The sequence below is a fragment of the Neopsephotus bourkii genome, unplaced genomic scaffold, assembly GCF_033783945.1.
Source record: "Neopsephotus bourkii isolate Nb327-2 ecotype Australia unplaced genomic scaffold, CSIRO-AGI_Nbou_v1 NB_1768, whole genome shotgun sequence".
NCBI classification, from domain to species: domain Eukaryota; kingdom Metazoa; phylum Chordata; class Aves; order Psittaciformes; family Psittacidae; genus Neopsephotus; species Neopsephotus bourkii.
Genome location: NW_026902242.1, coordinates 1539333 through 1567148, shown reverse-complemented (window position 1 = coordinate 1567148; position 27816 = coordinate 1539333). Strand labels below are relative to the sequence as shown.

The 27816-nt window shown below is 42.8% G+C and overlaps 1 protein-coding gene across 1 annotated transcript in view; it reads left to right on the top strand.

Moving 5' to 3' along the window:
• The window catches only part of IQCA1 (IQ motif containing with AAA domain 1), a 95017-nt gene that overhangs the window by 43417 nt on the left and 23784 nt on the right, over positions 1 to 27816 (top strand). Inside the window, exons 7-13 of the mRNA XM_061379193.1 lie at positions 6103 to 6187; positions 11231 to 11356; positions 14873 to 14948; positions 18338 to 18444; positions 18653 to 18748; positions 23401 to 23459; positions 26608 to 26690. Coding sequence (XP_061235177.1) covers positions 6103 to 6187; positions 11231 to 11356; positions 14873 to 14948; positions 18338 to 18444; positions 18653 to 18748; positions 23401 to 23459; positions 26608 to 26690 — 632 coding nt within the window. The remainder of the gene's footprint in view (positions 1 to 6102; positions 6188 to 11230; positions 11357 to 14872; positions 14949 to 18337; positions 18445 to 18652; positions 18749 to 23400; positions 23460 to 26607; positions 26691 to 27816) is intronic.

Below are 27816 nucleotides of genomic sequence, written 5' to 3'. Positions count from 1 at the left end.
CCCTCCTTTTCACCTTATGGTTTTTACAGCAGGAAGCAGGATAGCCAGGAATCCTGGCAAAGAAGGCTCAGACTCATGTCTGCCTGAAGGTGAAAACAGAGATTCCCTTTTTCTTTTCCCTGTACACTAATTACCTATTGCTATCCTTAAAAGACCAGGAGGATCCTTGAAAAGGTAAAACAGCTTCATGACAAAGCAGAACAGACCATTTCACTGTAAGAACTCAAGAAGCTTAAGAACAACTGTACTAGGTCAGCCAAAGGTCTACCTTTCCTGGCCAATAATGCTATGTGTAATAAAACTATCAGAGAGAATTACCACAGCCCACATTTAGGTCTGTCCCCTCCAACAACTGTTCCTAACTATTACTTGGCTTTGAAGCTCACTTCTATCATTTCAGATCTAAGGCAGGCATTGAGGACCCAAAAGACCATCTAATTACTATAGTTACTGTAATAAAGGCTATCACCTTTCCCCACAAACCTTTCACGCTCATTCCTCCATGGGAGTGTTTCTCCTTGCACACTGTTGGCCCCACAACATTTGATCTTACATTTTTAAAGCTGAATATTTATGCAGAACAATAAAGTTTCCAAATCTCCAAACACTTCTCCCTGCAAGACGTGCCACTGAATTACTTCCGTGGATAACCATTGCACATACAAGTAAACACCTGGAGAATCAGGACCTCAGGTAAAACATCACTTGGAATATGTCTCTGTCCAAACCTATTAAAGATGACAAGAAGCCTGCAGAAATTAACCTTGCTTTATAAGTAATTCTGCATTTGAGTAGGTTGTTTTTTTCTGGAAGTGGCTTTTCAAAGGGCTAAAACACTCACAGACAAAAGGGAAGAAAACGCTGCAGCAAAGACACCTCAAATAAACAAGTGCTGCTATTTAAAAGAACCCATGTCAGAAAAGATCACAGAAACAGGCAAGAACTCCAAAATAACAAGGGGTTTATTTCTTTAAAGGGTTCCCCCACCCTTTGTTTTTGTCCTTTTCTGTGCAGAACACTCTGCTGTCCCTCCGCATATAGCCCTCATTCATCCCTTTGCTGCGCACACAGCCCACATCCTTTCTTACCCTGAAAAGAGTTAAATGCTCCTTTTTCCTCTGAAGAGCAATTTTTTATTTCTCCTGACAAGGCCTTTTATGCAATTAGCTAGAGAAGCCATGGCCAGAAAGAAAGAATAACACATGTAAAATCATGCCAGAGGACAGAGTAAGTAGTAACTTGTTGAGTCTATTACAGGAGAAAATGTTTAAATCAATGGTGTGTTCCCATAAATCAACAGCAATATTTAGCCTTAACTGTAACCATCCCTGAGCAATGTGGAACAGAGAGAAAACACTTAAGCAAAACCCAACAGTGATGCTCCTGGAACAAGGAGGGGAGTGAGCAGCAGATGCATAAAGCACAGCGTGGGGTTACCTCCAGGCAAGGAATTGATTTGATGCGTCAAAATGGAGGTGCCACAGTATTCAGGGTTGAGCAGGACTTCAGCAGAGACTGCCAGTAATGACGACTCCTACCAAGCCTGGTGCTGGTTTGGAGATGGTAAAGAACCATTCTGAGCTAGTTAAAACTTGGACATTGATGAAGGCTGTGTGCTAAACCAGAAATTGAGCCCAAGTTGCCAGAACTCTGTGCTACACGATCAGAGACAGAAGGGTTTGCATTGCAAACCAGAGATGCTGGGGAGGGACTCTTCATTAGGGACTGTAGTGATAGTACAAGGGGTAACAGGTTAAAACTTAAACAGGGGAAGTTTAGATTGGATATAAGGAAGAAATTCTTTCCTGTTAGGGTGGTGAGGCACTGGAACGGGTTGCCCAGGGAGGTTGTGAATGCTCCATCCCTGGCAGTGTTCAAGGCCAGGTTGGACGAAGCCTTGGGTGGCATGGTTTAGTGTGAGGTGTCCCTGCCCATGGCAGGGGGACCGGAATTTGATGATCTGAAGGTCCTTTCCAACCCTAACTATTCTATGATTCTATAATTGTAAGAGGAACAGGTTTGGGAAAGGGGAGAGCAGTAACAGTGAACCAGAAAATTTAACTCAAGAAACAGCACAAAAAGTTCATCAGAACCTTCTCTTTTTTTAGCTGGGAGAAGAAAGTTGTCTCTTTTCATTCGTCCATCTTTGTTCACTCCCTTACTCTTCTGGTTGAGCTGCTTTGATTCAGATTTAGGGCCCCCATTCATTCCAACTAGATGGCTTTTCCATAAAGCTGCTCCCAAACCCATGCTATGCTCCTGTTGACAGGATTTCACTGCTTTCCAGAAAAGTAATGGATTTCTCACATACCAGTTTCTAAAGTTCCCTTCTTCAGCAGTGTCCTTCACAGAACAGAATCTTTTATAGTTCTATTAAAGCAGTGGCTCTGACCCAGAGAAGGATATTTTGCCTATCTTGAACTCTGGCACTCATCAGTTTGATTGGAGGCAGGGAAAGCAAAGCTCCCAGACACAGATTTCTCCCCCAGCCTGTGTTTGTGCTGGGGATTGCCCCCAGATTTCAGTTGTTCATTTAGGTGAACGGTTTTACTACAGCTGCATCCTCCATATGAATCCAATAGGATTTGCTTCTGCTTTCACTTGCAGTCCTCAACACAGCATCAGCACTCCCACTGAAGCTATCGCATTGAAAATAGGAGTTGCTTCTTCCAGGTCTAGCATTTACACATTTTTATAACATGCTGGAAAAGCACAATTGGACCATATTCCCCCCTGCAAATGTTGAGGCAATAATAAGTAACAGATTCATTGAGTTTTGACTTGCCTCAGAACTAGGTGTTTCTGACATGTACCACATCCCTCAAATACATTACACACTCCAATACGCTTATCAAGAGCATGAGCTTTCTGCATTCTCCTCTCCCCATCAACGTGCAGCCAGACTTTCCTGACCACCAGTTCAGTTTGACAGCACTCAGATACACACAGAGAAAGCATCAGGGTGCGTGAGCTGTGGACGATCTGTCAGACCAGTGACTGATGCGCAAAGAAAGTGTCAGGGTACTATAAATACTGAAAACCAAAGAAAATGCTGACCAAGCAGTGGGGGTTTTTAGTTCACTCAACCAAGAGAGCAATCTAAATAACAAATACAGGCTGAAATTCACACATCTCCAGCAAGCTAAAGCCCTACAGTGACTGTGGTTGACTCAACTTTTGGAATCACCAAAAGACGCAGATGCAGGTGCGGTGCTCTTCTACTCCCCAATTCAAGTTTCAAGCTGGTTGCTGACTATGGGAACCTCTGCAGCTCCACCTTCTCTAAAGCCTTGGTTTATAGGTTGAGTTGCGCCATCAGTGCCGCATAGGTGGAACCAAGGATTTTCCAACATAAATCTCTCATCTACACTTCCAGCAAAACAAAAGAACATGCGAGGCTCAAGTCTGGAGCAAGTCTTATACCATCTGGATTAATTTTCTTTCAGTATGATTGCCTTAGAACATTCATTCTAATCATGAATACTTCACTGTTTCTAGGATGTTTCAAAAGGGGAGGGAGGGCAGTTGAAAATTATCTGAACTATTCTTGGTGCAAAGCAAGTTCAAGAGCATTCTACATGTTTGGGAGATCCTCCTTATTCAAGAGCTGTTCCCTGTGGGATATGCCTGGTGGGACCCTCTTGAGCCATAGAAGACATGGGGCTTATCTGATGGAACAAAGATATAGGAATAGCCTCGGCTGGTTCATGGAATGCATGCTGGCTGCTCATTTTACCCTGGTGTTTTGTCATTCTCAACCACTAGAAAACAAGCTGATACAAAATAGCTTAGTCGAATCCAAATTAGCATCTCATGACAAATGCATGAGACAACCCATTGTGATGGTTCCGAGTAGAATGCTGCCAGAAAGTGAGCGGAGAATGAAAATTGAGATTCATTACATTTCCCAATGAACTTTTGACCAGGAAGATCAATGACTGCATTTTTCTGTGTGGATTTACAGGCCAAATGAATCCCTGGTTTAACCTCTGAACTCAGAGGCTATCATAAAGAGAGAAATTTGTCTACAAGGGTCATGTATGTGCATGCTTTCCAGGCATTACAAGATTGCAGTTGCAGTTGTTGAAACCTTGAAGAAAAAGAAGAAAACCCACAAGAGGTCAGACAGGGAAATGAGACTGAGGAATACTGCTCCCTGACAACTGGGCAGCAACTGATCTGCGAAACAACGGCACACGGGAAAGGATGAAATCCAGAAACACAAAACACATGCCCCAGAAGAGAACTACCACTGAAACCTACGGTAGTTATCTCCTCCCAAGGTCACCGATGTCCACAGGAACTTAGATTCTGCATTGTTCTCAACCAAAGACCCAGTTGTAGAATCCCAGACTGTTTTGGTTTCGAAAGGACCTTAAAGCTCCTCCAGCTCCAACCCCTGCCACAGACAGGGACACCTTCCACTAGAGCAGGTTGCTCCAAGCCCCTGTGTCCAACCTGGCCTTGAACACTGCCAAGGATGGGGCAGCCACAGCTTCTCTGGGCACCCTGTGCCAGCGCCTCAGCACCCTCACAGGGAAGAGCTTCTGCCTAAGAGTTCAGCAACAAATACAGATCAGGACTTGGAGCCCACCTGCAAATATCCAAAGTTCTATTGAATTCAGTAGCGCTCAGATGCACACTCACCATACTGTAGCCAAAGAGCAAAGACTACTGTCCCCAGGAGCTGCAAATGATTTAGAAGCAAAAAAAGCCAATCAAAATACCAAATATAACGCTAATGGATATTGAAAGCTGGCACTGATTCCACATTCAATGGGCAATGGACTCCAGAATGATTCTTCACCCACAGTGAATATTGCCTTTCCTTCCCCCCAGCTGTCATTAGTAAAGTAGCAACAGTCTTAATATCAGATTTTGAGCAATTTGCTACTGCAAGCCAGGCCTGTAGCAGCATTTAAAACAAACTTGAGCTGTTTTCTGTGTGTTTGTAAAAAACGAACCCCTGATCTAAGTTAAATGGATGATGCAGGGTTTTGAGGCCAAAATCCCATTCTTGCTAGAGTAAAAGTAGTAATAATAATAGAAAATATGCTAACAGTAAGAGCCCTTTGTTCATTTCTGGCTTCTGGGGATGCAGTGACCACAGGTTTGCATCTGTTTGCATATAGAACTAGTAATTGTCGAACATGCAACTGACTTGCAATGTTCAATTACAGTCACAGATGGATATTTGTTTATTCTTCCATAATTGGTGTTACATTAATACTAGCTAGAGGTCTAAACCCTACACGTGGTGCTGTAGAAACGTAACAGATGCTGTGTTCCAAGGATCTTCATTTTAAATTGAGCCTCCTGCTCAACAGCAGGCTAGGAAAGTCCCTGAAGGTACCAGTTGTTTAAGAAAGGAGAAAGGAAAGCAATTTTTATGAATCACATTGACCTTTCTAAGCTGTTTCCTTCTCCAGGGAAATTTCATTCCTTTCAGAGGAAGCATTACCATTCGCTTTGAAAGCAGTGGAAGGATTTGCCTCCAGTGTCAGAATGAGGTTTGGTAACACCATAAAGATGATATTGCCAAACAGGCAGAAAACCTTCCTAATATGACCCAAAAAGCTACTGAAGTGAATAAAGTTCAAATGCCTTATCAATATAAATGGCCTTTGCACTGTAATTATTGCTTCTATCTTTTAGTCTCTTTCTGAAGGGTCTGGAAGCACTCTACGTTATCCATGCCATCTGTGAAGCCTCCTCACCAGCTTCCATCACCACCAAATTTGCAAGTATATTGGAATTGTGGAGGATGAATCCTCCCATGGGAATACAATCTGGAATTTGTAGATTAAAACCCAATTTAAATAAAATTAGTATTTATTGTTTAAAGCTGGATGTTGAAAGCAGAGGGTAGAGCTATAAACAGGAACACTTTAAGCTAAGGCTGTCCTGTAGAGTGAACTCTCAGTGTTTGATGGGCCACAGAACAAGAGACATGGGTTTGTAAGTGTTTCAATGTATTTCCTGGCCAAAAAGCCACTGTCATGAGCAGCTGCTCAGCTCTGTGTGTTTGAACAGGAGAGTGTGCTTCTGACCAGCTAACAACTTGGGATTGTAATTCCTTTCTCACTTGTGTTTCTCACACAGGCACATTGTGGGCAGGTTCCCTGACTATCCTACTGAAGAGGCAGGAGGGTCAATGGCTATCCTTTCTCAGAATACTCCAGAGCAGGTACTGTCACTTCTTTAATGAAGAAGGTTGATGGGATTGGGGAAAGCATTGCCACAAAATAGGTCTGTTTAAGTAATAAGTCTTCATAACAACAGCCTCCAGTACTCCTGAGTGAGCCAGGCGTGGTGGCTGGTTGTGGGCTTCATGACCTGTGCAGTCCTTAAAGCTCCCCTGTTGAGAGACACAGTTGTGTTCATCCGCTGCCTGCAAATGATGGTCTAACACAGGCATGGTAAAACAGCATTTTGGATTCAGTCTTCTTGGAATCATAGGGGTATACAAGCAGTCTTTGTGTGGTTTAAGCAGATGTAAATACAGACTAGCCCTGCACAAAGCAGGATACTCCAACCATCAGTTGCCTTGCTTACAAAAATAGGCAGGAAAACCGCTACAAACAGCTCTCTGTGCCTTACTAAAAGTGAGCTCAGGGCCTGCTCCTGGTTTTAGCCAAGTTCAGAGCATTCAAAGGTCAACCCTGCAAAGCCTCTAAGCCTCTCTGTTGTTCAGTCCCAGACAGAGCGAAGGAGACCTCCTGGTTATGTTTTCAGCTCCTAAAGTAGAAACACATGCCAGAGTCAACAAGGCTTTGTTGGCTGCTCTGAGCAGCAAGGGAGCCACCCAGCAAGTGTGGCTTATTGCAGGAGAAGCCTGGAGGGAACTTGATGCTAATCAGACCTGCTACCAACAGGGCTAAACACAGTTCGGAGAATGGTGGTTGTACTGAGCACAACTGGATGTGGTGGGAGATGATGGAGAATTAAAGTCATCCTTTGCTCTGAATTCCCATCTTCAGCTATTTTGCCATCTTTCTTGGGCATCTGCTTTCTCTTTGCATAAAAACATAATAAAGGAAGGCAGAAGTCTGAAGAGATTGTTTTGCTGCCTGTTTTCCCTGCAGGAATGAAAAATACCTGGAAGAAAACAACTACACCTGTTTTCCTAACACATTTTCACTAGCTATTACCTACTTTTCAAAGGTTTTCTCTTTTTCAGCCAGCACAACCAACAGCAGAATGTATGCAACAACCTGAGCAGATACCCAGAATACCACTGGCAAAAGAAAGTTCAGTGAGATCATGATTTTACCTGAATGTCAGACAAGTAAAACAGTTTTTGTTCAACTGAGTCAGCTGCATATTAAAAATCCCTAAGGCAACTGGGTTTGTTCCACACTGGTCTACTGGGCAACATAGGAAATGAAATCCTGGCCCCATTGAAGTTAACGGGAGTTTTGTCCTTGACTTCAGGGGAGACAGGATTTCACCTCTTGTATATATTAGCTTCTATGAATGGGTTGGGTGCTCCTCAGTTAAACTCCATGAAAAATCAAGACTGAAGTGTATTTAAAAAGTGAGCATTTTATAAGGCTTGGGTAAAGACACTTTGGGGAAAATAAAATACAAATTAATCACTTCACGAACCATTGCTGCGTTATTATACATTCTATATTTCTTTATCCTTTGACAACTCTGACCTTACTTGACTTTGTAATGAAGCTGGCCTCCTGCAGAAGCTGCTTCCATGACATTTTACAAATACCTTTCCAAAGGGGATGCTAAAGAGTTCCCCATGCAGAGTACTTGGTTTAGTTAGGAAAATACATCCTCTCTCTTGACTGAAGAGAAGCTTTTCTCTACACACTCTTCAAGAGAAATTTAAGGTTCTAAGACATCAGTGTAGCCTCCTGCATCTGTTCAGGTGTTTGTCCCTAATGGGTTTTCATATTTGCTCCAAAGATAACCATCAGATGCAACGATTTTTAGCTTTGCCTTTATCCTGCTGCCAACAAAATGATGGTCTCTTCCTGTTCATTAAGTGTCATCACCATGAAAATAAGCCAAGAGAGTTGTCATTTAGCAGGCACATCCCCCCTCTCTCAACTCCCCCTCATTTCCAATCTTAAATAACTTAGCAGGAAAAGAGATGCTTATAAAGAGCTTGGTTGTACATTTGATTGCATTGCCACATGATGGTAATCACAGCATCAGATCCAGCAGCATCTAGAGAAGCAGGGGGAAGAAAAAACCCTACGTATTAACTGCTGTGCAAACACAGACCCCTGATCCTGGCTTGGCACTCTGGGCAATATACTCTGTAATTACTATTCATTAATACCAACAGCTGAAGATCCCCATGAATCCCTGTAATCAGTAAACGGCAGTGCAAGAGATCCCCAGAAGATGTTTAATATTAGGAACCCTGACTATTCGCAGGTAGGGACAGTAACACACTGCTATGCAATCAAATGCTGCAGTAATCACACACTTTTGCACTGTGAGTTTGGAAACACACTTGAACCAATGTATGAAGAGCAAAGTCAATTTGACTTCTGGGGGTTATCATGTTAGAGGAAAACATCTTTTCAGCCTCAAAAGAAAATGTTACTGGAGAAGAGTCATCCCTCAATAAGAGTCCTACATCAGGGGCTGGGGGGAGGCTAAAATTCATCCTCTCTTACTGAAGCACATGCTCAGTGTTCAGAGTTTTATAAGGACTTTCAGCATCATTTCAGAAAGAGGCAACCTCGCAAAGAAAAGGGCAGTCTAAAATAATTTAGGAAGACATCTGCTTTTATTTCCACTATGAAGTTTTCTTCAGGGAAGAAAAAAAAACGGTTATTATAATGTGGGTGAATTGCTTGGTATCTCAAACTAACCTTTGCTGCCCTTCCCTTTCTTTCCTGCTCTTTTGTCAGATTCTTCAGGCATCTTCTTGTAGCTGGAGGGAAAACTGCTCTGTATAGAAGAGTACAAGCGAGACAAGGTTACATACACAGCCAGCTTCACCCCAGCTCTCAGGCCTCTGCAATTATGGAGCTGCTGAGAGCAGAGCTGAAAGCAGAGCTGGAGAAGCTGCACCAAAAGAGCAAGAGAAGGTGTATCTGACAGAAAAGGAAAGATACATTTGCTCTATTATTCCCTTCTGGGAAGCACGGAGCCACTTCAGAAATTTCAGGCTTCACATGCATGATCTTTAAGGTCCCTTCCAACCCAAATCATAGAACCCCAGACTGGTTTGGGTTAAAAGGGACCTTAAAGCTCATCCAGTCCCAACTACTGCCACAGGCAGGGACACCTTCCACTAGAGCAGGTTGCTCCAAGCCCCTGTGTCCAGCCTGGACCTGAACACTGCCAGGGATGGGTGTCCCATGATTTCACCAAAACCACTTGGCATCTCAGACTACACATGTGTTGCCAAAGCATCCTGGAAAAAGACTGTACCAGTGTTATTTGGACACACAAGGTCTCTGAGTGCAGTCACTGAGCTTGTGTCTAAATGTGGCTTTTTGTGTGCCTGTGCATTTCATTCAGTGCTAATTGCAAGCACCATTTTCCTATTCCTATATGAGCACTTAGTTCAAGCCTTTGCACCATAGCTTGTATTGCAGCTCTGAAAATACTAAACGCATGTTTTTGTCTTGCCATCTTGCAGAACAGATGAAGGCAAGACAGAAGGATAAGGATAGTTCAACCATTAAGTCCCATTATAGCAGGCTCATGAGAACAGAAAATCTACATAACCCCTTTGCATACCTGCATATGAACATGAAAGCAAATAATTCCAATCAGAGTCTGGATTTACTTAAATCATATATATAAAGAAGTTATATGTATTAAATTTATATATATACATATACACACACTTTCACCAGTATTTACTTAAAAACACTGCTTGAAATTAAAATCTTTTCTCAAGCACATATGTGTGTAGAAAAACCCACCTTTGAGATACCAGAAACCATTACCATGACCCTTTGGTAGGAAGTCATAGCAGAGAGTGGATGTAATGAGGCTGGATTTCTAGCAGACTACTAGTGCTAGGATAAAGGATACACTTTGAATAGCTCTGTTGGTTTTGGATACAACAGGCCTGCTGGGACACTAAAAACCTATTTTGAACTCCAGTCAATCTGTTAATCTATCCAAGGGAATGAAATGCTTCAGTGCTTATCACCGCAAGATATGACTGAATGGTGCTTGGGGTTTAAATTACCATATTTAATTAAATGTAAGATACTGAAATGCTTGGGGAAATCCACTAATGAATTTCACTGGCTGCAAAGCGTAGCCCTTGTCATTGTCCCCTTCCACTGCCCAGGCTTCAATGCATTAAAGGCATTCCTTAGAAAACAAGTATTTTTACTGTTCTAGGAAGCATCTCTTCCAATTGGAAATGTTTCATTTTCCACTCTTTCATGGTACTACCAATAGTAATGTTCCATTAATAAACTTCAATGATCACAGTGTTTCTGATTTATACTCATCAGTAAGTGATCCTAGGATTCCTCTCAGGGACAAGAGAGCACAATGAAAGGTGCTTGGGAACAAGAGAATGGTAGGAAAAGCAAATTTCACCCTCTGCCTTTTTTGGATGATAAAGTATAAATGGCAAGGAACTAAAGTTATGGAAATCAATGTAGCTGTACCCAGTTATCTGCTGGTAGTAGCTTGCAGGGATAAAGATGCTGGGCTATTGATGTGTATCTGTCAGAGTTTGTCATAATATCTCTATCCACTCTCTCAGCCACCAGAACAGCTTCAGTCTTTAGCCATATATTGAAATTAGACATGCCTTGAGGCAAGCTCTCAAAATCCATCTCTATAAAATCAATCTGCCTTGGAAACACTGCGACAAATTAATAATTGGAGTTCCAAGTCCAGAGGGAACGTCAGGTTGTATGTCATTAGAATACTGTGCTCCTGGGTGGTTTCAGGAATTGGTCTTACTATCCCTTGCAGCTGGGGACATAGAAATGACTTCTTTCCCAATGGGAGATTGGGACAGTCAGCGCCTGTGCTGAAGTGTGCTGGTGGGAGTGCCCTCAGCAAAAATCAAAAAGACTTCTCTATAATGGTCAACCACTCTGGAATTCTTAGGGGACCACCAGGCAACATATTGATTGTCATGTTACCACAGTATTGGAAAGCTGAAAATGAAAGAGGAAAATACACACTGGTTCATACCTCCTACAGGACATGTATAACACACTTTACACATGAAAGTATTTGATCAGATCTTCGCATGTTTTCCTGTCTCCTTCAGGTTGCTGCAGAACTGGCTGCCAAAATGGAGAAGGCTTCGGAGAAAAAGGACCAGAAGGGCAAAAAAGAAAAAGGAGGAGAGAAAGAAAAATCCAAAGACAAAAAAGACGAGAAAACTAAAAAGAAAGTAAGGGCATCCTGCGGTGAGAACAGAGCCAAAGTCCAGCCTAGTCAGCCATCTGTAGGCAGACGCTAGTAATTCACATTAGACTGGTCACCAGGGCTTCAGGCCTGGGCTCAGAAGACAGAAGAACTGGCTGAGGCCAGTCCATCTCAGCGTTTCAGTGACCTTGATGATTCTGGGGAACTGATTTGTACCTCTCATGTTTTAGGAATGGCCATTGCATGGCATGGCTCAGCTGAAGAGGAAGAGCTGAGTTAGGTGCGAACTGCCAAAGACATAGATGAGGGAAACATACACATTAGGGCTTTGACATAATTGCCAGGACAGCGTGCACACTCTTTTCACAGCATTGCTGCTTCTTTTTTCATGTATATAACAAAAGGCTGCCCAGGTAGTTAACCAAGCATCGCCACTTTCCATGTGGGTACAGAGAAGTTAATTACTGCCACCCCCAGAACTGCCAAAAGCATGACAAAGAGAACATAGCACTGCACCAACATTGCTCTTCAACACCTTTCTCATATGGGACACCCATTCTGCTGGAGTGCAAAGCTTAGTCTCAAATTGGCTCCCCACCTCAGAGCTTGTATGGATTTCAATCTCATCTATAAGTATAGTTCTTACATGTGTCTTTTGCACTGCAAGTTAGTGTTTTATAACCTTGTAAATAGCAGTCATGCATTTTCAGTCCACGTTTTTAGGACATGAATTATCTTTTGCTGTAAGTCACAGTGGACACCATTTAAAGGATATACTCCCCAAAGTCTTCTATGTACTAAGGGCTGGTTTCTGAATTGCTTTGGGAGTAACTTCACTGAGGAAAGCACCTGTGAAACAGTGCAGTGACCAAAGGGCATCTTCAAAAGCAAACTATGCAACAAGAATTGTAGGATTTTGCTGAAGCAGCAACTTTTGTTTCCCATCTACTTTATTGCATAAACAAAGTTGAAACAATATTTTATGGAGGTTTATTAATAAGGGTCATTAATCTCTCCGGGAGTGTGTGGAGGAGAAGGGTGAGTTTTGTGGGGCAAAGCTGATTCCTCACTACAAGTTTTACACAGATTCATTGTAAGTCCTAGCCCTAGAATAACCATTTAACAAGAAAAGATGCTTGTCTTGGACAACAGCCATTAATCTGGCCAAAGCTCTTATAACAGCTAGCCAGGAATGCTAAAGTACATGAACTTAGGAAGCCTCAGCCTATCTAATTGGGAGGTAGAAATCCAAATGTTAACTTGCAGGTCAGCATCTTTGCTGGTTGCAAATGCTATTTGGGCCATGTAAAACTATGTTTGGGGTTTGGGGGTTGGGATTTTCTCCCTTTTGGAAATGAAAAGGGACAGCAGGCTGAAGGAGCCATGTACATAAATGTGTTTCCAAGCTCTTTAAGCCTGATCTGGCATTGCTAACTAGGAAGGGTGGTGGCTGCTCCTATGCAAACAGGATATTTGTTGGGCTCTGGTCACACATGTCTTCAGTCATTCATCATCAGGGTGACACTGTCACAGAGTGCACTATCACAGCATTAGTGAAGGCATCATACTCCAAGCAGTGGAAGGTAAAATTACTGGTACCACTTTGTTGTGTCCTAGTGGCAGAGCAGAGCCAACCCGTGGGAAAAAGGAGTATAAGACCTCCAGACCTAAGCCAAATAATACTGATGCCAAACTGTTTGTTGTCAATAAGACTTCTGGTGACTTGTGCTAGTGCCACTTCAAGGTGTAAGCGCTTAAGTCAGTGTATACACTGCAGAACTTTACGGGAAAGCTCAGATAAAAGGGTATATAAGAAGGTAATAACTTAGAAAAGCTTTTGAAACTGGAGTTTAAAGACCCTTGTAATACACAGATATAGAACTCTAGCATCTCAGAGAGCCCATTTCCCTTTGGAAACATTCACAAGGGTGTCCATTAATGGATTTCTGCAGCTTTGCTCTTGTCCTTGCTCCTTCCCAACTCAGCTGGCCCAGAACAAACCCCTGTGATGCCTCTGGTCTTGCAGAGGCAATGAAAAAGGCTGTTGCAGACAGCTGAGTAGGTCAAAATGAGACATTAATGTTCAGGCACACTGAAAATGTCAGACCCAACCCAAGCTTCTGAAACCAAATGGCAACTCACTCATTGGCTTAAAAACCCGACTGTCACAGAGTAAATTTGATTCTTTGTTGTGTTTGCACATGTCACTAGATAAGAACCAGCGATACCAAAAATGAATCTCAATCCCCTCACAGTTGTTTTGGAATGGGGTGAAATAACAATATAGAGCTCTGGGGCTTTATAACTTCATGTCATTCTCCTCTCTTTAGCCATCACAAGTCCTGTCTAGTAAAATTCTGAGCCATTATGTCAGGCTGTCTATGGTTCATTGAGAAAGAACAAAGGGAACATTCTCTCCAAGGTTATAATCCTAACAGGGGCGGAGGGAAATAGTATCTAAGACCAGTTGAGAAAAGCTCTAGCAGCAGGACACTTATTAAAATAAGTATAGGCTAGAAGTCACAGTGATGCAGGCAGAAAAATCCTGACTTGTAGCTTCAGTTCTTAAAGAAAACAAAAGTTTGATCCCAGAAGGAAACCTGAATATTTCTGAAAAGCTTGATAGCAATCTCTTAAGAAGTGGATTTGATATCAAAGTAACTCTGTTTGCTTTTCTCTGTAAGGTGCTGATTTGATTTCCCATTGGGCACCTAAGAAAAGAAGAAAACACCACCACACACACAAAGAAGGAAAACAAACAAAACCCACAGCTTCAGCACCATATGATCCCTCTTTTCAGCAGCAGAGCACATGTTACACCAGTCTGGCCTGCTTCACCTTAACATGCTTCAACCTGTTTTCCTCACTGAACATGAGGAAGGCTGCGCATCCAGATTCATCCAGTAATGTTTAAGTGAGACATACTTTGACCTTAGTGAAACCCATTAGCAAAATCTCCACACCAAAAGTGCACAATGGAGACAAAAATTTCCCTGTTGTTGAATGAGAACTACCTAGTGTGGGACAGGCTTTGGAAAGCTGCAGAAACATGGCCAGACTGTTATTTCCCTATCTCTGCTTAGACTGAAATGTACACTGTTGGTTCAAGTTGCCTTAGAGCACTTAACATAGGACAAGCGTGGGATCAATCAACTGAACATAACAAAATACACAAGCTGACTCACAGGAAAAGAAGTTTGAGTCCAGAGGAGGCCGTGGAGATGCTACAAGGGTTGGAGCAGCTCTGCTCTGGAGCCAGGCTGAGAGAGCTGGGCTGGTTCAGCCTGGAGAAGAGAAGGCTCCTTAAGGGGAGACCTTAGAGCAGCTCCAGTGCCTAAAGGGGTTACAGGAAACCTGGAGAGGGGCTTTGGACAAGGGCCTGCAGGGACAGGACTGTTCCATGGAACGATGCTGTCTTACTGCTCACATTAAAACAAGTATTTAAAAGTCTAACTAAAATTATCACACTTTCATACTTGCAAGGTTTCTAATATATAAATATTTTGACTGTTCACCACCGTCTCCACTTCCCCCCATCTAGGAAAAGGATGAAGGCTGGAGAATGGCTCCAAGTAATTTCCTTTCAATAATGGAAGAAGGAAACAGTCAATACAAAGGTCAGTAGAAAAAGATAACAATTACAGCTGGAATGTCCTTCTAATTCAACTTAATCTGAATGTCATTCTTATAAGGTCAAGCTGGGCAGCTGCCCAAACTACTGGAACATTACAGAAATGAGGACATTAGATCTAAAGGTATTTAGGAAAGGAGCCTGTCAGCACCTCAGGTCTTCTTAGGAGTCTCTCAAAACCATTGATCTAATGACACAGAAAGGTACATTTCTATGAGTAAAAGTAACCAAACGAGAACCAAAGTGCTGTAATGTTTGTGCAAGAGCTTTTCTGAGGGCAACAAAAGTGACATCTGAAATAATTCCAAAGCATTACTGTAAATGAAGCCTCAGTATTAATGTCATCATGCTCCTATAACTTTGCCTTCCTCTGCCCATGAATTCATTCACCTACACACAGTACAGCTACCTAAACATCACTGGAGTTCATGATGACTACTATTCCTCTAGACCTGTACTGGGCAGTTTTACAAGCTGCTGAACTGCATTTGCCAGACTCAAGCTAAAACACTTATTTTATATCCTGTTGTTGGAAACAGTTGTGTGACACCTACTTTCACACTGAAACAGCAAGAGTTTAAGTGGAGCAAGTCTAAAGCAGCAAATCATTACCTCCATCTTCCTGGGTTATATTTTTGAAGTACCTTGTGCTATGAGGCAGCAAGATGCTATTTCCCCCATTACACAGCTGCCCAGTTGATACTTGGGGCTTGCTGAGTGTTTCAGAGGATAGTTGAGTTCAACCCAAATACTCTATGGCCCAAACTCTGAAGTGTAGTGATATTACATATTTCTAATCAGGCATCACAAGACTCAAATCCTTTTGCCAGGAGGTTGGAAGTGGCCTTTTTAAGGAGTTTCATGCTTCAAATACGTTTATTTCCATGAACAGTCACAAGCTGTTATCTGAAATTTAGGGGTATTGGAATTAGCTACTACTCTGCAGAGTGGACGCTAATGCTGCCAAGATGGCCATGGTTAGCAGTCACAGTAGTGCACTGGGCTGGCTTTTGAGTCCTGAGTTAGAGGTATGCATATGAAATAATCCACAGAGAAGCACACATGCTATTTTAAAAGAGGTCATATAAAATGCATTGCATAACACACACGCATGCAATAAACAGTGCCAGTATCTGGATGACCCTGTCTGTAGCAGAATACCAGGCTCTGCTGACCAGCCAGTGCAAACACAACATCCTCAGTCTCCTCACCTCACTTTAAACTAAACCTTAAAGCATTCTGTTGTTCTATAAAAGAACAACACAACATCTAACACCTAGGAGTTACTGACCGCTTCTTTTTAAGTGGAGGGCCTAGTGGCTAATACACGACTTGGAAAACTCACTGTCAGGTAACGTCAGAGGCAGCTGCCTAACCCGTGGGGATGTCACTGGTTTGCCTGCAGTGGATATTAACCACTCAGCAAGTCACAAACAGCAATAAACAATTAAGATTAAAAAGACCCCAAAGAACAAGAATCTACAGATCCCTTTAAACCCAGTACCTCTGTGAATCAGCACTTGGTGACCCAGTCAGAAAAGTGTTTAAAACCTCATATAATTCCCATGTAACATCCCCTTTCCCCAAGGCTGAAATTCCAGCCTGGAAGAGGTACCTTTTAACTAGGGCAAATCAGCTTTCCCTCTTAACATCCTAGATGACATCTGTCATGCCATCTGATGACCTGCAAGTAATGTAAAGAAATTAATGTCTATACCTCAGAGTTTCTTTCCTCATTATCAAAGAAAATCCACCATCCTTCTCCATCTCTACCCTTTTCACTTGTGAAACTCAGAATACTCTCCTGCAAAAACTATTCCCTGTGTGTAAAGTCACAAATACCCTGCACATAATTTGACTCTGAAAATTTATAGGGAGTAGAAATAGCAGCCAGTGTTATAATAACTGGGCTTAAACTTGAATGATCTCCTATGGGTACTGTGAAAACCTTCCTGAATTTACAGTGCCTTAGAAATGACAGTGGGTACAGGGAAGAGTACCCTCAACAGAACAGATTCATAAAGGATCCTATGTTTTCAAGTGTAATTCTTAATCATCTGGAAACTGAATTAGCACATGCTGCTGGAGATTAGCTGTCATTTATAAAGACACTATCAGGACTTAAAATGCAAGAAAATACAAGGTATGGATTGTCTTCTTTTAAATTACCTCCAAAAACATAGGGGATGTTTCCGTTAAAAAGGCACCTTTTGCTGTTAGTGGAGAATTCAGACATGCACCAACCTTGCCAGATATCATCTAGTTTTCTTTCTAAAGAGCAAGTTACAATTTGCCTCCATAAAAGTAAAGTTACGGGCTTGGGGGGAATGATCATCAGTTTGCACAAGCTTCCTTTGTTAGGTCTCCTGATTACTTATCCTTTACAGAACACTAAGAAATAGAAATGCTCTATCAGGTAGGTCTTGTCTCTCTTAGGGAAAGGCTTCATCTGCCTCTCAATAACTGCATCAAGCTTTAAGTTCCCCAAAGGCAAAACTTTCTCTGTGTTAGGAAGGATCTTAAAGCTCACCCAGTTCCAACCCCTGCCACAGGCAGGGACACCTTCCACTAGAGCAGGTTGCTCCAAGCCCCTGTGTCCAACCTGGCCTTGAACACTGCCAGGGATGGGGCAGCCACAGCTTCTCTGGGCACCCTGTGCCAGCGCCTCAGCACCCTCACAAGGAAGAGCTTCTGCCTAAGCGCTCATCTCAGTCTCCCCTCTTTTAGCTTAAAGCATAAGCCTACTCCATGATCCTGGACCATATTTCAGCCTCATGTGAATTACTACAAAGGCTAATTCACAAGGTCGCCTCAGCTTTAACTTAGCATTATATAACTGAGCAACAGAGAACAGGGGAACTTCCTAATTTAAATTAAACACCTTCCTTTGGTCTCCAAGCCTGCATTATGCCAGCGAAGAGACATGCACAGAGAGCACACTCCTCAGGACAAGAGTCATTTTTGACTCTTCATGGTAAAGATTTAAGCACTATGCTATTAAGCAGAGAGAAGAATGCCAACATTGGGCACAATATGGTTTGGTCAATGCTGTGGTATCTGCTTTTGAAGGTGAACAACACTCCAGGCATTCAGCTTCTCAACCTCCAAATGACAGCCTCTACATCCCATTATCCTCATGAAGTCTCATAGCAATTTACAGTCCGAGGCAAGGAAAAAAGTTACCCTCAAGACTTACAGATCCTAACAAAACAGGGCTGTGCACTTGGGAAGGGTCCCTAGAACCTGCTACTTTCATACAGCTGGTAATTTGATAGAAGCTGCTGACAAGTACCTATTTCTTGCCCCCATCAGCAGTTGGAGAAACCAAGGGTTTCTGTAACATTCTTCTCCTTTTTTCTTCCTTTTGGATAACAGCTGCTTGGCAGAACAGAGACAAGGGATGGGATTTTCTCCAGGATCACGACCCGGAGCTGATGAAAGAAGAGAAACGGGAAGAAGTGGAGAAGGAGATCATAGTGCAGGTGTGCTTACAATAGTCCAAGGACACTAATAATGTGCACTGCCTGTGTATCTCTCTCTACAGCTGTAAGAACTGGCCCTGGCATAGACCTTAGCTCCTTCCAGAGCCCCTGCTATCTGTTCTTTGCTTTAATGCTTGTTTAACTGAACATTTGACAGAGGTGTGGTGGTACGACAGCAGACCTAGGTTAAACTCTGTCTGTCTGATAGGTTGATGCATTGATGCGGCAGAAACTGGAGAATCTCAAGCTGGCTGTGGATGGAGAGAAGAGTTCCAAAGCCAAGAAAGGGAAAAAGAGTGATAAGGTAAGGGCAGCAAGTTGGGAGAATTCAGTCTATCTCAATTCTCCACCCTGTATTCAGTGCAAACCCCAGTCTCACAGATACCAGTGTCAAAATACACACCCTAAACATTCACTGAATCCCATCAGAACCATTTAAAAGTCTTTTTCCTTTAGCCATCTTATTCCTTAACCTTTATAAACATTGCGTAGGACAAACCAAACTGTTCCAGAGATAAATCATTGCAAAATAGATCCGATTTTCAAGAGGGATACACACCCTGTTGAAATCCTGTAATGCAGTCAAACCGGAAAATCCAAAGAATCCCTCTCTTGGAGGTGACATGTTCAGATTAATACAGTTTTCCAAGGAAGGTGCAGATCTGGGTGCCAGGAATTTTTCCAGCTGCTGGACTGGTTAACATAAAGCGAAATAATGCACTTTGAATGCTTTGGTGTAACCTTTCATTTATCCATACAACACAGACCACCTACAGCAGGTACACGTTAATTATGTTACTATTTACTATTGAAGGGTTTGGGAACTTATAATTAAGCCAATTAAATATAATGTAGATCTTTAACCTGTTTTATGAGTTACCCACTGGAACACAGCCCATGTCATGTTCACGTCTATACACAGAATTCCACAGCTTGTGGTTCCCTAAATTCCTTACCCAAGCATTTAAACTATAGATCATGTCAGTGCAAAATAACTCAAAGCTTACAGACCCCACCGTTCAATCAGCAGATGCACTTCAAATCCTCAAGGCAAATAGCCAACCCTAATCTCATGTTGTATTTCATTTCTATAATCCTTTTAAGCAAGCAAATACTTGCTGTTGCTGTACTTCTGCTCAAATTATCTTTAAAAATGCTCTTTCATCTGACAGGGGCAATTTAATAACACAAAACTAAAGCAGCTCTGAAAGCTGATACCAACTGGGTTGCTGAATCCCTTTGAAAAACAGGGAGGCTGAAGATACACAGACGAAACATTGCAACCATCTTCCCAAAGTCATCATGGGCAGATGCATTTAGATCAGCTAAACTCTGCATCAGAATGTCACACTAGAGTTATCAAGTGTTATGTTTAGAGTTGTTTGGGGTTTTTGAACTTTAACATAGGATTGGAATAGTTTGTGTGGAGGAAGGTTATTTCTCCCAGATTGTGTTTCTTAAACTCTCCTAACTGGAATTTTCTGCCTAGGGACAGTTACCCCAACTTCCCAATGCTGCATTTGGCCATGCCCTGTGTGCTAAGGAGGGATGTCTTTTCCTTTCTTTGCAGGAAGACACCACAGTAGAACTCAAGTGCTTTTTGTTGGCAGGGAACACTCTATTGGACACCTTCCACTAGAGCAGGTTGCTCCAAGCCCCTGTGTCCAACCTGGCCTTGAACACTGCCAGGGATGGGGCAGCCACAGCTCCTCTGGGCACCCTGTGCCAGCGCCTCAGCACCCTCACAGGGAAGAACTTCTGCCTTCTATCCAACCTGAAGAGGAGGTCTAAGTCCCCACCCAGCCTAGAGGAGCCTGTTATAAAGCACCTTTAGATGAAAGAGAGAGGGCTAGCATCTGCCAAAGTGTTTGACATCTAAAAAGTTGGTGGCATCCTCATCTCAGTGTAGTCTTTTTACTGATATGTTATTCTGATTCCTCCCCTTTCTGCTGACAGCCACAGCTTAGCACAACGCACCAGCTTTACAAGTATTTCATCTAGATGGATGCCATGTACCCACCGTAGTACACATAGGATTTAGCAGGCAATGGTGCTTCCCTTGGGAATCTGCAATGAAGTAAACCACAACAGACCTAGCTTCCCTTGGAAATCTGCAGCAAAGTAAACCACAACAGACCTAGCTTCTTTAAGCTGGGTTTCCACCCAACATCAGAGCTGGCAGACAAGCTCTCTGTAGTTATTGACCTGGAAGTTATGTTTAAGTGCTTATCAGAGCGCTTTTTATTAAGCCCATTGTGCTGCTTTTCCTGCTCTGCTCCCCCAAGGATTTGTTTCCATCCAAGTGCAGGTAAAGCATCCCATTGCAACTGAGCACACCCACACATACACAAAGGCATGGCCAGCACTGGGGGATTAAAACAGAAAGAGGGGACATAGGAACCTAAGTGTGTAATAGGCCTTGGTAGCATCTCAGTGCAGCTTTGGATATCAATGATGCAGTTGGGCAGAAGCAAAGAAAACCACAAAAGCAAAGCGATGACAAGAGTATCAACCTTAGTATAAAGACCTGATAAGAGCAAAGCCATAATGAATAAGGCCCAAAGACAGGCTGGGTCAAAACTGAGGAAAGGCTGTATTTGAGGACAGTGACTCAGAACTGCTGTTGGATTTTCTGTATCTGATGGAGATTAGTATCCACAGCTCTCAGCCAGCTGTAAGAGCTGTAACTTCTTTGGATGCTGTAGCTAAATCCAACAGGGATCACAGCTCAGAGCCCCTCATTTAGTGAGAGCTTAATAATTAGTGTGAACACACAATCATAGAATGGTCTGGGTTGGAAAGGACCTAATGATCACCCACTTCCAACCCCCTGCCACAGGCAGGGAAACAGTCCACTAGACCAGGCTGCTCCAAGTCCCATCCAACTTGGGACTGAATGGAGCATTCACAACCTTCTTGGGCAACCTGTTCCAACATCTTTGTCCCAGGACTTTTTCTGTAGAAGTATCAGAAGCTGCGGTCTTTATCTTGGCATTGCAGGAAAGACTTAAACCAAAGCAGGTACATGCACAAGCACCGCACACGATCCAAGGAATCCACTCCACACACTGCTGCTTACACACTACCGTTTCCCTAAAGCCACAGGAGTGCTTTCCTCTTGGTACCTTCCCAAAGACCTGGTGGCAGTAGCTGCTCACAGCCAATGGCAGCAGGACTCAGACAATCACAGCCAAAGGGTGACACAGATCCTGCAGTTCAGTTCCCTCAGTGAGACATTTTGGCTACCCTGTGCCTTCTGGTGCCAGAGACACTGCTCTGGAGTCCAGCCTGAAATGAGCTCCATGTTTGCTCATAGCAGCCACTGAGCTATTAAAACCATTTTCATGAGCCCACCCAGTAAGACGAGATACTACACTGAGCACAGAACTCAGCCTGCTGTCATCTGCCAACTAATAGCGAATACAGTTCACTACATGTGACTTACCAAAGCAGAAAATAACCAAGTGAATGGATGGCTACACAGAAGCTAGGCTGACATTTTGGAGACAGAAACAAGGAGATTTCCATTATAAATGATTAACGTGTTCACATTCATTAAACATTATCATTTTCTAAATAAAAGCCATCCCCAATAAGGCATTTTGGAGGAAAGCCATTGTCTACAATTCAGAATTCCCCTTATGGTATCTCAGTGTTTGCCAAATTCCCCATAAATGCCGTTTATGTTAATTAGGAAAACACATTTCCCCCCTGCATAGTTCATTTTTGTGTTGCTTTTGAGTTACTTTATTGGTGAAGCTGCCTTGAGGACAATACCAGTTGGCCAATAAATTCAGCATATGTTTAGTGCCTTTACATAGGTAGAAATTAGCTTTTCTTCCCAGGCAGACCCCATGATATGTAATTTCTAGCTTGTTGGGAGAAAGCTAAAGAGACAAAACTGGAGAACAGCGGAAATAAACTTCTGACAGTCTATTTCCTCAGTTGTTAAACCAGCATGGCATATGCTTTGTTCTTCCCATTCCTTGCTGCAAAACAAAGCCCCACTGGCACATTCTAATGAGTATTTGCTGCCAAGCTTATTTATGTAGAGAAACCTGAGGTGTAGTTCTGCAGATAGGGTTGTTGGCTTTATTCCCATCCAAAACACAAGAACATCACTTTTTCCCTGTTAGCTTATGAATATAGTTCTGGGGTTAGTTTATCTTTTCATCCAGATGATGTCTGTTGCATTGCAAACAGTAACAGCCACTGACCCATTCACATTGTGACGTCTTTGGAAACATCCTATTGATGCGTTTGTGAACACTGCTCACCCATACTAGGAAGACAAACACAAAAGAAACCAACACCAAAACCCCGCAGCATTTTCCATAGGATTCTTTAACTCAACAACACAGCCTCTAGAGCTGTGCAGAGCTTAAATGTAAGCCATGGAAGAAATCCCATGGTGCACAAATACTGCTGTGTAAATAGTTCCAATGAAGTAATTCTAAAGTGCTTTGCAGAACTGAAGTGTGGACACCAGTGGTGGGCACTAACATGGATTAATGATGTCCTTTTCACAACTAATTATCCCTAACTGTATTTGTGGCTTGTAAGCTGTAATTAATGGAGGGGCTTGTCATTACTTATTCACATCTTTCTTATTTGTTTTCCATGGCCTTTTTGCAGTAGGTAGAGAAGTGAGACACAAGTCAGAATCTTACCACAGGTTAAGCATACTGAAAATATCAGATAGGAATATATTCAGATAGATGTCATAATCAGATAGATATAGATAGGAACATCTCCTCTGCTCTTATAAATGGGGACATGACTTCCTTTCCCTTTAGGCATTCAAGGATATGATTTTTCCCTTTGGGTTCCTTCAGTGACAAGGGCCACATTCAAACACAAGCATTTGCTGTTCTGACTGTCCCTTTGCCTCAGTACATTCAAAACCACACTTCTGTGCTAAGGTCACTAATTCCTGTCTGGTTTTGTGGTCCTCAGAAGAAAACAGCCACAAGGAAGAAGATATCTGAGCTGGAAGAAGATCTAACTCCTGACAGGTAAAGAGAGGACCTGCTTACCTGAGACTGAGTGCATCCTTTTTTGCATTAGATATACTATCAATCCATTTAGTTTCTAATTACACCAAGTGCATCTCAACACTGCTATGCTTACCAGCATCAGGAACTCTATGATACATAAAACCTCTTTACTAAGAGTTATAAATATGCATTAAAAGTCTAGATGGTAAAAACCCCACTTTTACAAACCTTTTTTGCATTCCCAGTGAACACAGCAACCTACACACAGCCCCTTCCTGACCAATGGCTTTACAGCACAACAAATAACAGGCCAACAGAACACTGCTTTCATGCTCCCTAGCACAGATCCTGGTTTTCCCCAATTTCAACAGCGCACACAGATTAACATCCTTGTTCTGCAACACCACACCACTAGAGCCAGTCACCATCAGCTTCAGTCACGTTAATTCCAGTATGCAAAGGTGAGCGCATGCAGCATTTAGGTGGGATATAGGCCCCATTTGCCTGGTTCTCATCATCTCTGCAGGTGCAGAAGCACGGAGCTAAACTGTTGAGTGTCAGATTTTCCATTCCAGCTGAAACCTGATAAGGGAGGCTGTAGCCAGACCCCTGTACTCCATAAATCACCCTTCATGTACATGTCATAAATCTTGTTTATTATAGAATCTTAGGATGGTTTAGTTTGGAAGGGACCCTAAAGCTCCTCCAGTTCCAACCCCTGCCATGGGCAGGGACACCTTCCACTAGAGCAAGCTGCTCCAAGCCCCTGTGTCCAATGTGGCCTTGAACACTGCCAGGGATGGGGCAGCCACAGCTTCTCTGGGCACCCTGTGCCAGCGCCTCAGCACCCTCACAGGGAAGAGCTTCTGCCTGAGAGCTCATCTCAGTCTCCCCTGTTCTGGAAGGTTAAAGCCATTCCCATTGTCCTGTCCCTACAGGCCCTTCCCAAAGCCCCTCTCCAGGTTTCCTGTAGCCCCTTTAGGCACTGGAGTTGCTCCTCAGAGCAGCTCCCTTAAGAAGCGTTATTTTATCCAGGCTTAACCAGCCCAGATCTCTCAGACTTATCAATAAGAGTTAGAGTAGAATCACAGAAGAGTTCAGGTTAAGATCATCTAGTTCCAACCCCCTGCCAGAGTTTTGGCAGACCTGGCAATTCCTTGTGCACCTCTGCTCTTTCAAGCATCCTTATTTTATTTGAAAGATTTGAGTGTATTTTTTTCTGTGACACCACGCATTTCAGTGTGATGTATTCACTGACAATTCACTATTCTTCACCTGTACACATAACACAAACACAGAGATAGCACCACTGGGAACTGCTGACCCAGCAGCAGTGCACAGCAGAAGCAGACCCAGCTCCTAAGAGAGCAGCGTTAAGACAAACACCCTCAATCACTGCAGGAAGCACACAGGATTCAGTCCATGAATCCATTTTTATGGGACATGCTCAGCAAGACCTGGACTAGATCATTTAGGGGGCTGGTGCTACACAGCCAGTGATCTCTCTACCTACTTGAAAATAAAGAACCTCTCCAAGCAAATATTTAGAGTAAATGTGTCATAGATTATAACAGAGTATGACCTCTATTACAAAACCAGCACCAAAGTCTAACAAGGACACATATATTCTTCGCTTATAAAATCACTCTCGCACATACCCGCTTCTTTACATATAAACTTAATACAACACACAGCCTTTTAAGAACACAAACTTCATAGTAGTGGCTTTAAATCAGAGTTTATCTGGCATTTTGGCTCCATGCGCTGCTCTTCCCTGCTGAGCAGGGGAGGAAGAAGCTTACAGAAATAACCAAGAGAAGCTGAGGTTCAGCTTGGTTTTGGCATGGAGAACAGGGCGCAGGGGACTTCAGTCAACAAAGACTGATCACATCACACTTACTTGGAGGAGGCTCAGGACATGCATCATTAAGCTTGCACAGTAAAAATAATAAGACAGGAAAAGTAGAAGTCACGCTCCCAACAGAAATGTCAGGTTAGTCCCACTCTACCTTCTGCTCGCTTTACAATGCATACTTGACATAAATCACTGAGAATAAGAGTCAGAGAGGCAAAAATCAACGCTGTTGAAGGTGAGTTCCAATTTGTATTTGCTTATTATTGCTCCTATACTAATTGTGCCACTAACACTGCATAAACATGAAACTTACCAGCTGAAGAAGGCCACAGACCTCAAATTGATATATTTCATTAGCCAGCTGAGAGTCCCTATTGAATATTTTTGTTGTAGCCATACCAGAACATCCCAATTAAGATAGATGACAAAGGCAAAAAAAGGGAAGAGGATGTGTAAAGTGCATAGTGAAAGACCTATAAAGGTTCAAGTCAGTATTGCTTATGCTAACAACACAAGAGTTTCCACCAGGCTTATTCATCTTACATAATCCTTGAAGCAGTATCCATCTGTAGACCTAGTGCCAAAAATGTCGTTGAATTCAATACTTAGGTAGAACTCCAAAAGAGATAGTGTGGAGAACATCCACATCTATAGACAACCAGGAACAAGTGTAGCTGTATTAAATCCTCAATTACTGGGAGTTATTTCCAGCCACTAAGGAGATAGGAAAAAACTGTGCCACTGGAGAAGCTGTGCCTATTTCCAGTGTATGTTTTCCACCTGATTCTCCTCTGGCCACCATGATCCTGACACTGCAGTAGGGAGACCACTGGTTGCTCTGATCAAGTCATTCGCATCATGTTCCTGACAAGATGAGACTGTCTATTGCAAACAGAATAAATTCCAAGAAGAATTAGTGAATTACTACTAATTGGAGAGCTAAGTGAAGAGCTATAGTAGTGCTAGGATTGCCATTACTGTATCATTTAAAAATAATCTGCCAGTAATTGATATTAATGAACGAGCCCATTACACAAGTCATAACTGATCTTGCATCACCTGGAAATGGGTAATGGAGTTGGTGTGAGAGGGAGCCATGTGGTGTGTGAGGCAGGGAGAGATCTCTTGCCATAATAGAGAAAGGTGTACTTATTGGCTTCATATTAATGGCACTAATCACCTTTACCTCTGAGCCACAGAATGCATTTATAAAGCTGAGGAAACATAACTCTCAAGCTAGTTCAGTTACTGAAGGACTGAGCTTTTACTGAGAGCACCCTGGGATTTCTGAGTGATGTCTCTTGTCCATAGGACCATCGATTCTCTGTATAAGGAACTGGTGGAAGAAGGCTTACTGATAAAAGCCAAGACCGTGAATCTCTCAGATTATGTTGGTAAAGTACATATATTACAACTAATATGGTGTTTAATCCTACCAAACCTCCAGCCATTCAGTGTTCACTGGCCCCTATTTCCAGTCAAGGGGGGAGTTCAAGAGTAATTACACTTCCAGGACTTTCAAACGTGAATATCTATGCAAATCAAACCTGCTTCTGCAGAGTGCCTGTTACCTTCCACTTCTGCTAGTGAAACCAAGGGCCTCTTAGAAAAGCTGATGCTTAGCTCCAAACACTAACACCTGGAAGCCTTGAACGGCTTTGTCTGTCACAAGGCACTCTGAGGTGGAACCAGGATATCCTTTAGGGAGCACTGGCTTTCAGTATGAGTCTGTTCAGCAGAGAAGACTCACCCCCCCTTACCTTTACCTCCCTGCCTGCCCATCAACTTCTAGCAGTGCTTTGAGGCATATCTGGCCCTTGATTTAAGATGTGTCTCTGCCTAGTTCTGCATTTCATAGACCTCTTGCCCAGTTTCTGTTACCTGCAGCTGCGGTCAGACATGCTTGCCTATGCTTTACACAGGGGGTGGAACCAAACCACTCTGTTGAAAGCTGAATTAACAAGTATTCTGCCCATTTTATGCTCATTAAAAGATCATGAAGCAAAGTAATGGAAAGTTTCCATCATTCCTTTGCTCACCCAACCAGGCTGCATTTGTCTAACAAACATTCCCTGCCAGGGATGTTTTTAAAGCACATCTTGGCCAGTGGATAATGATTAACAGATGATAACATCAAACTTGGAAATAGGCTGAGGTGGCTTTGGGCTATCTTCCCTTGACCCTGAGGCTTGAAGCTGTGGCTCTTCTGCAGTTCTCAACTGCTCAGCTCTTACAGGGCTGAAGCCTAAGGAAGGTCACTTCCATCCCAGTTCCTGGCAAGAGGACAGAGTGGAATTGTGCTACACAGCAAGTAAAGGCACTGAAATGTCCCTTCCTCTATGACAAACAGTCATCACTGAACTAATTTTCTTGGTGACCTTATCTAAATTAGTCAGCGAGCATCCACCGTGATTTATGTTTAGTTGCAATTAAACCCTTTGATGCCTTCTAATTAAATCTGTGAAGATTAATTCCTATCTGGTTCTTTTGATTTCTCCTTAAATAAAAGATAAAACCTGA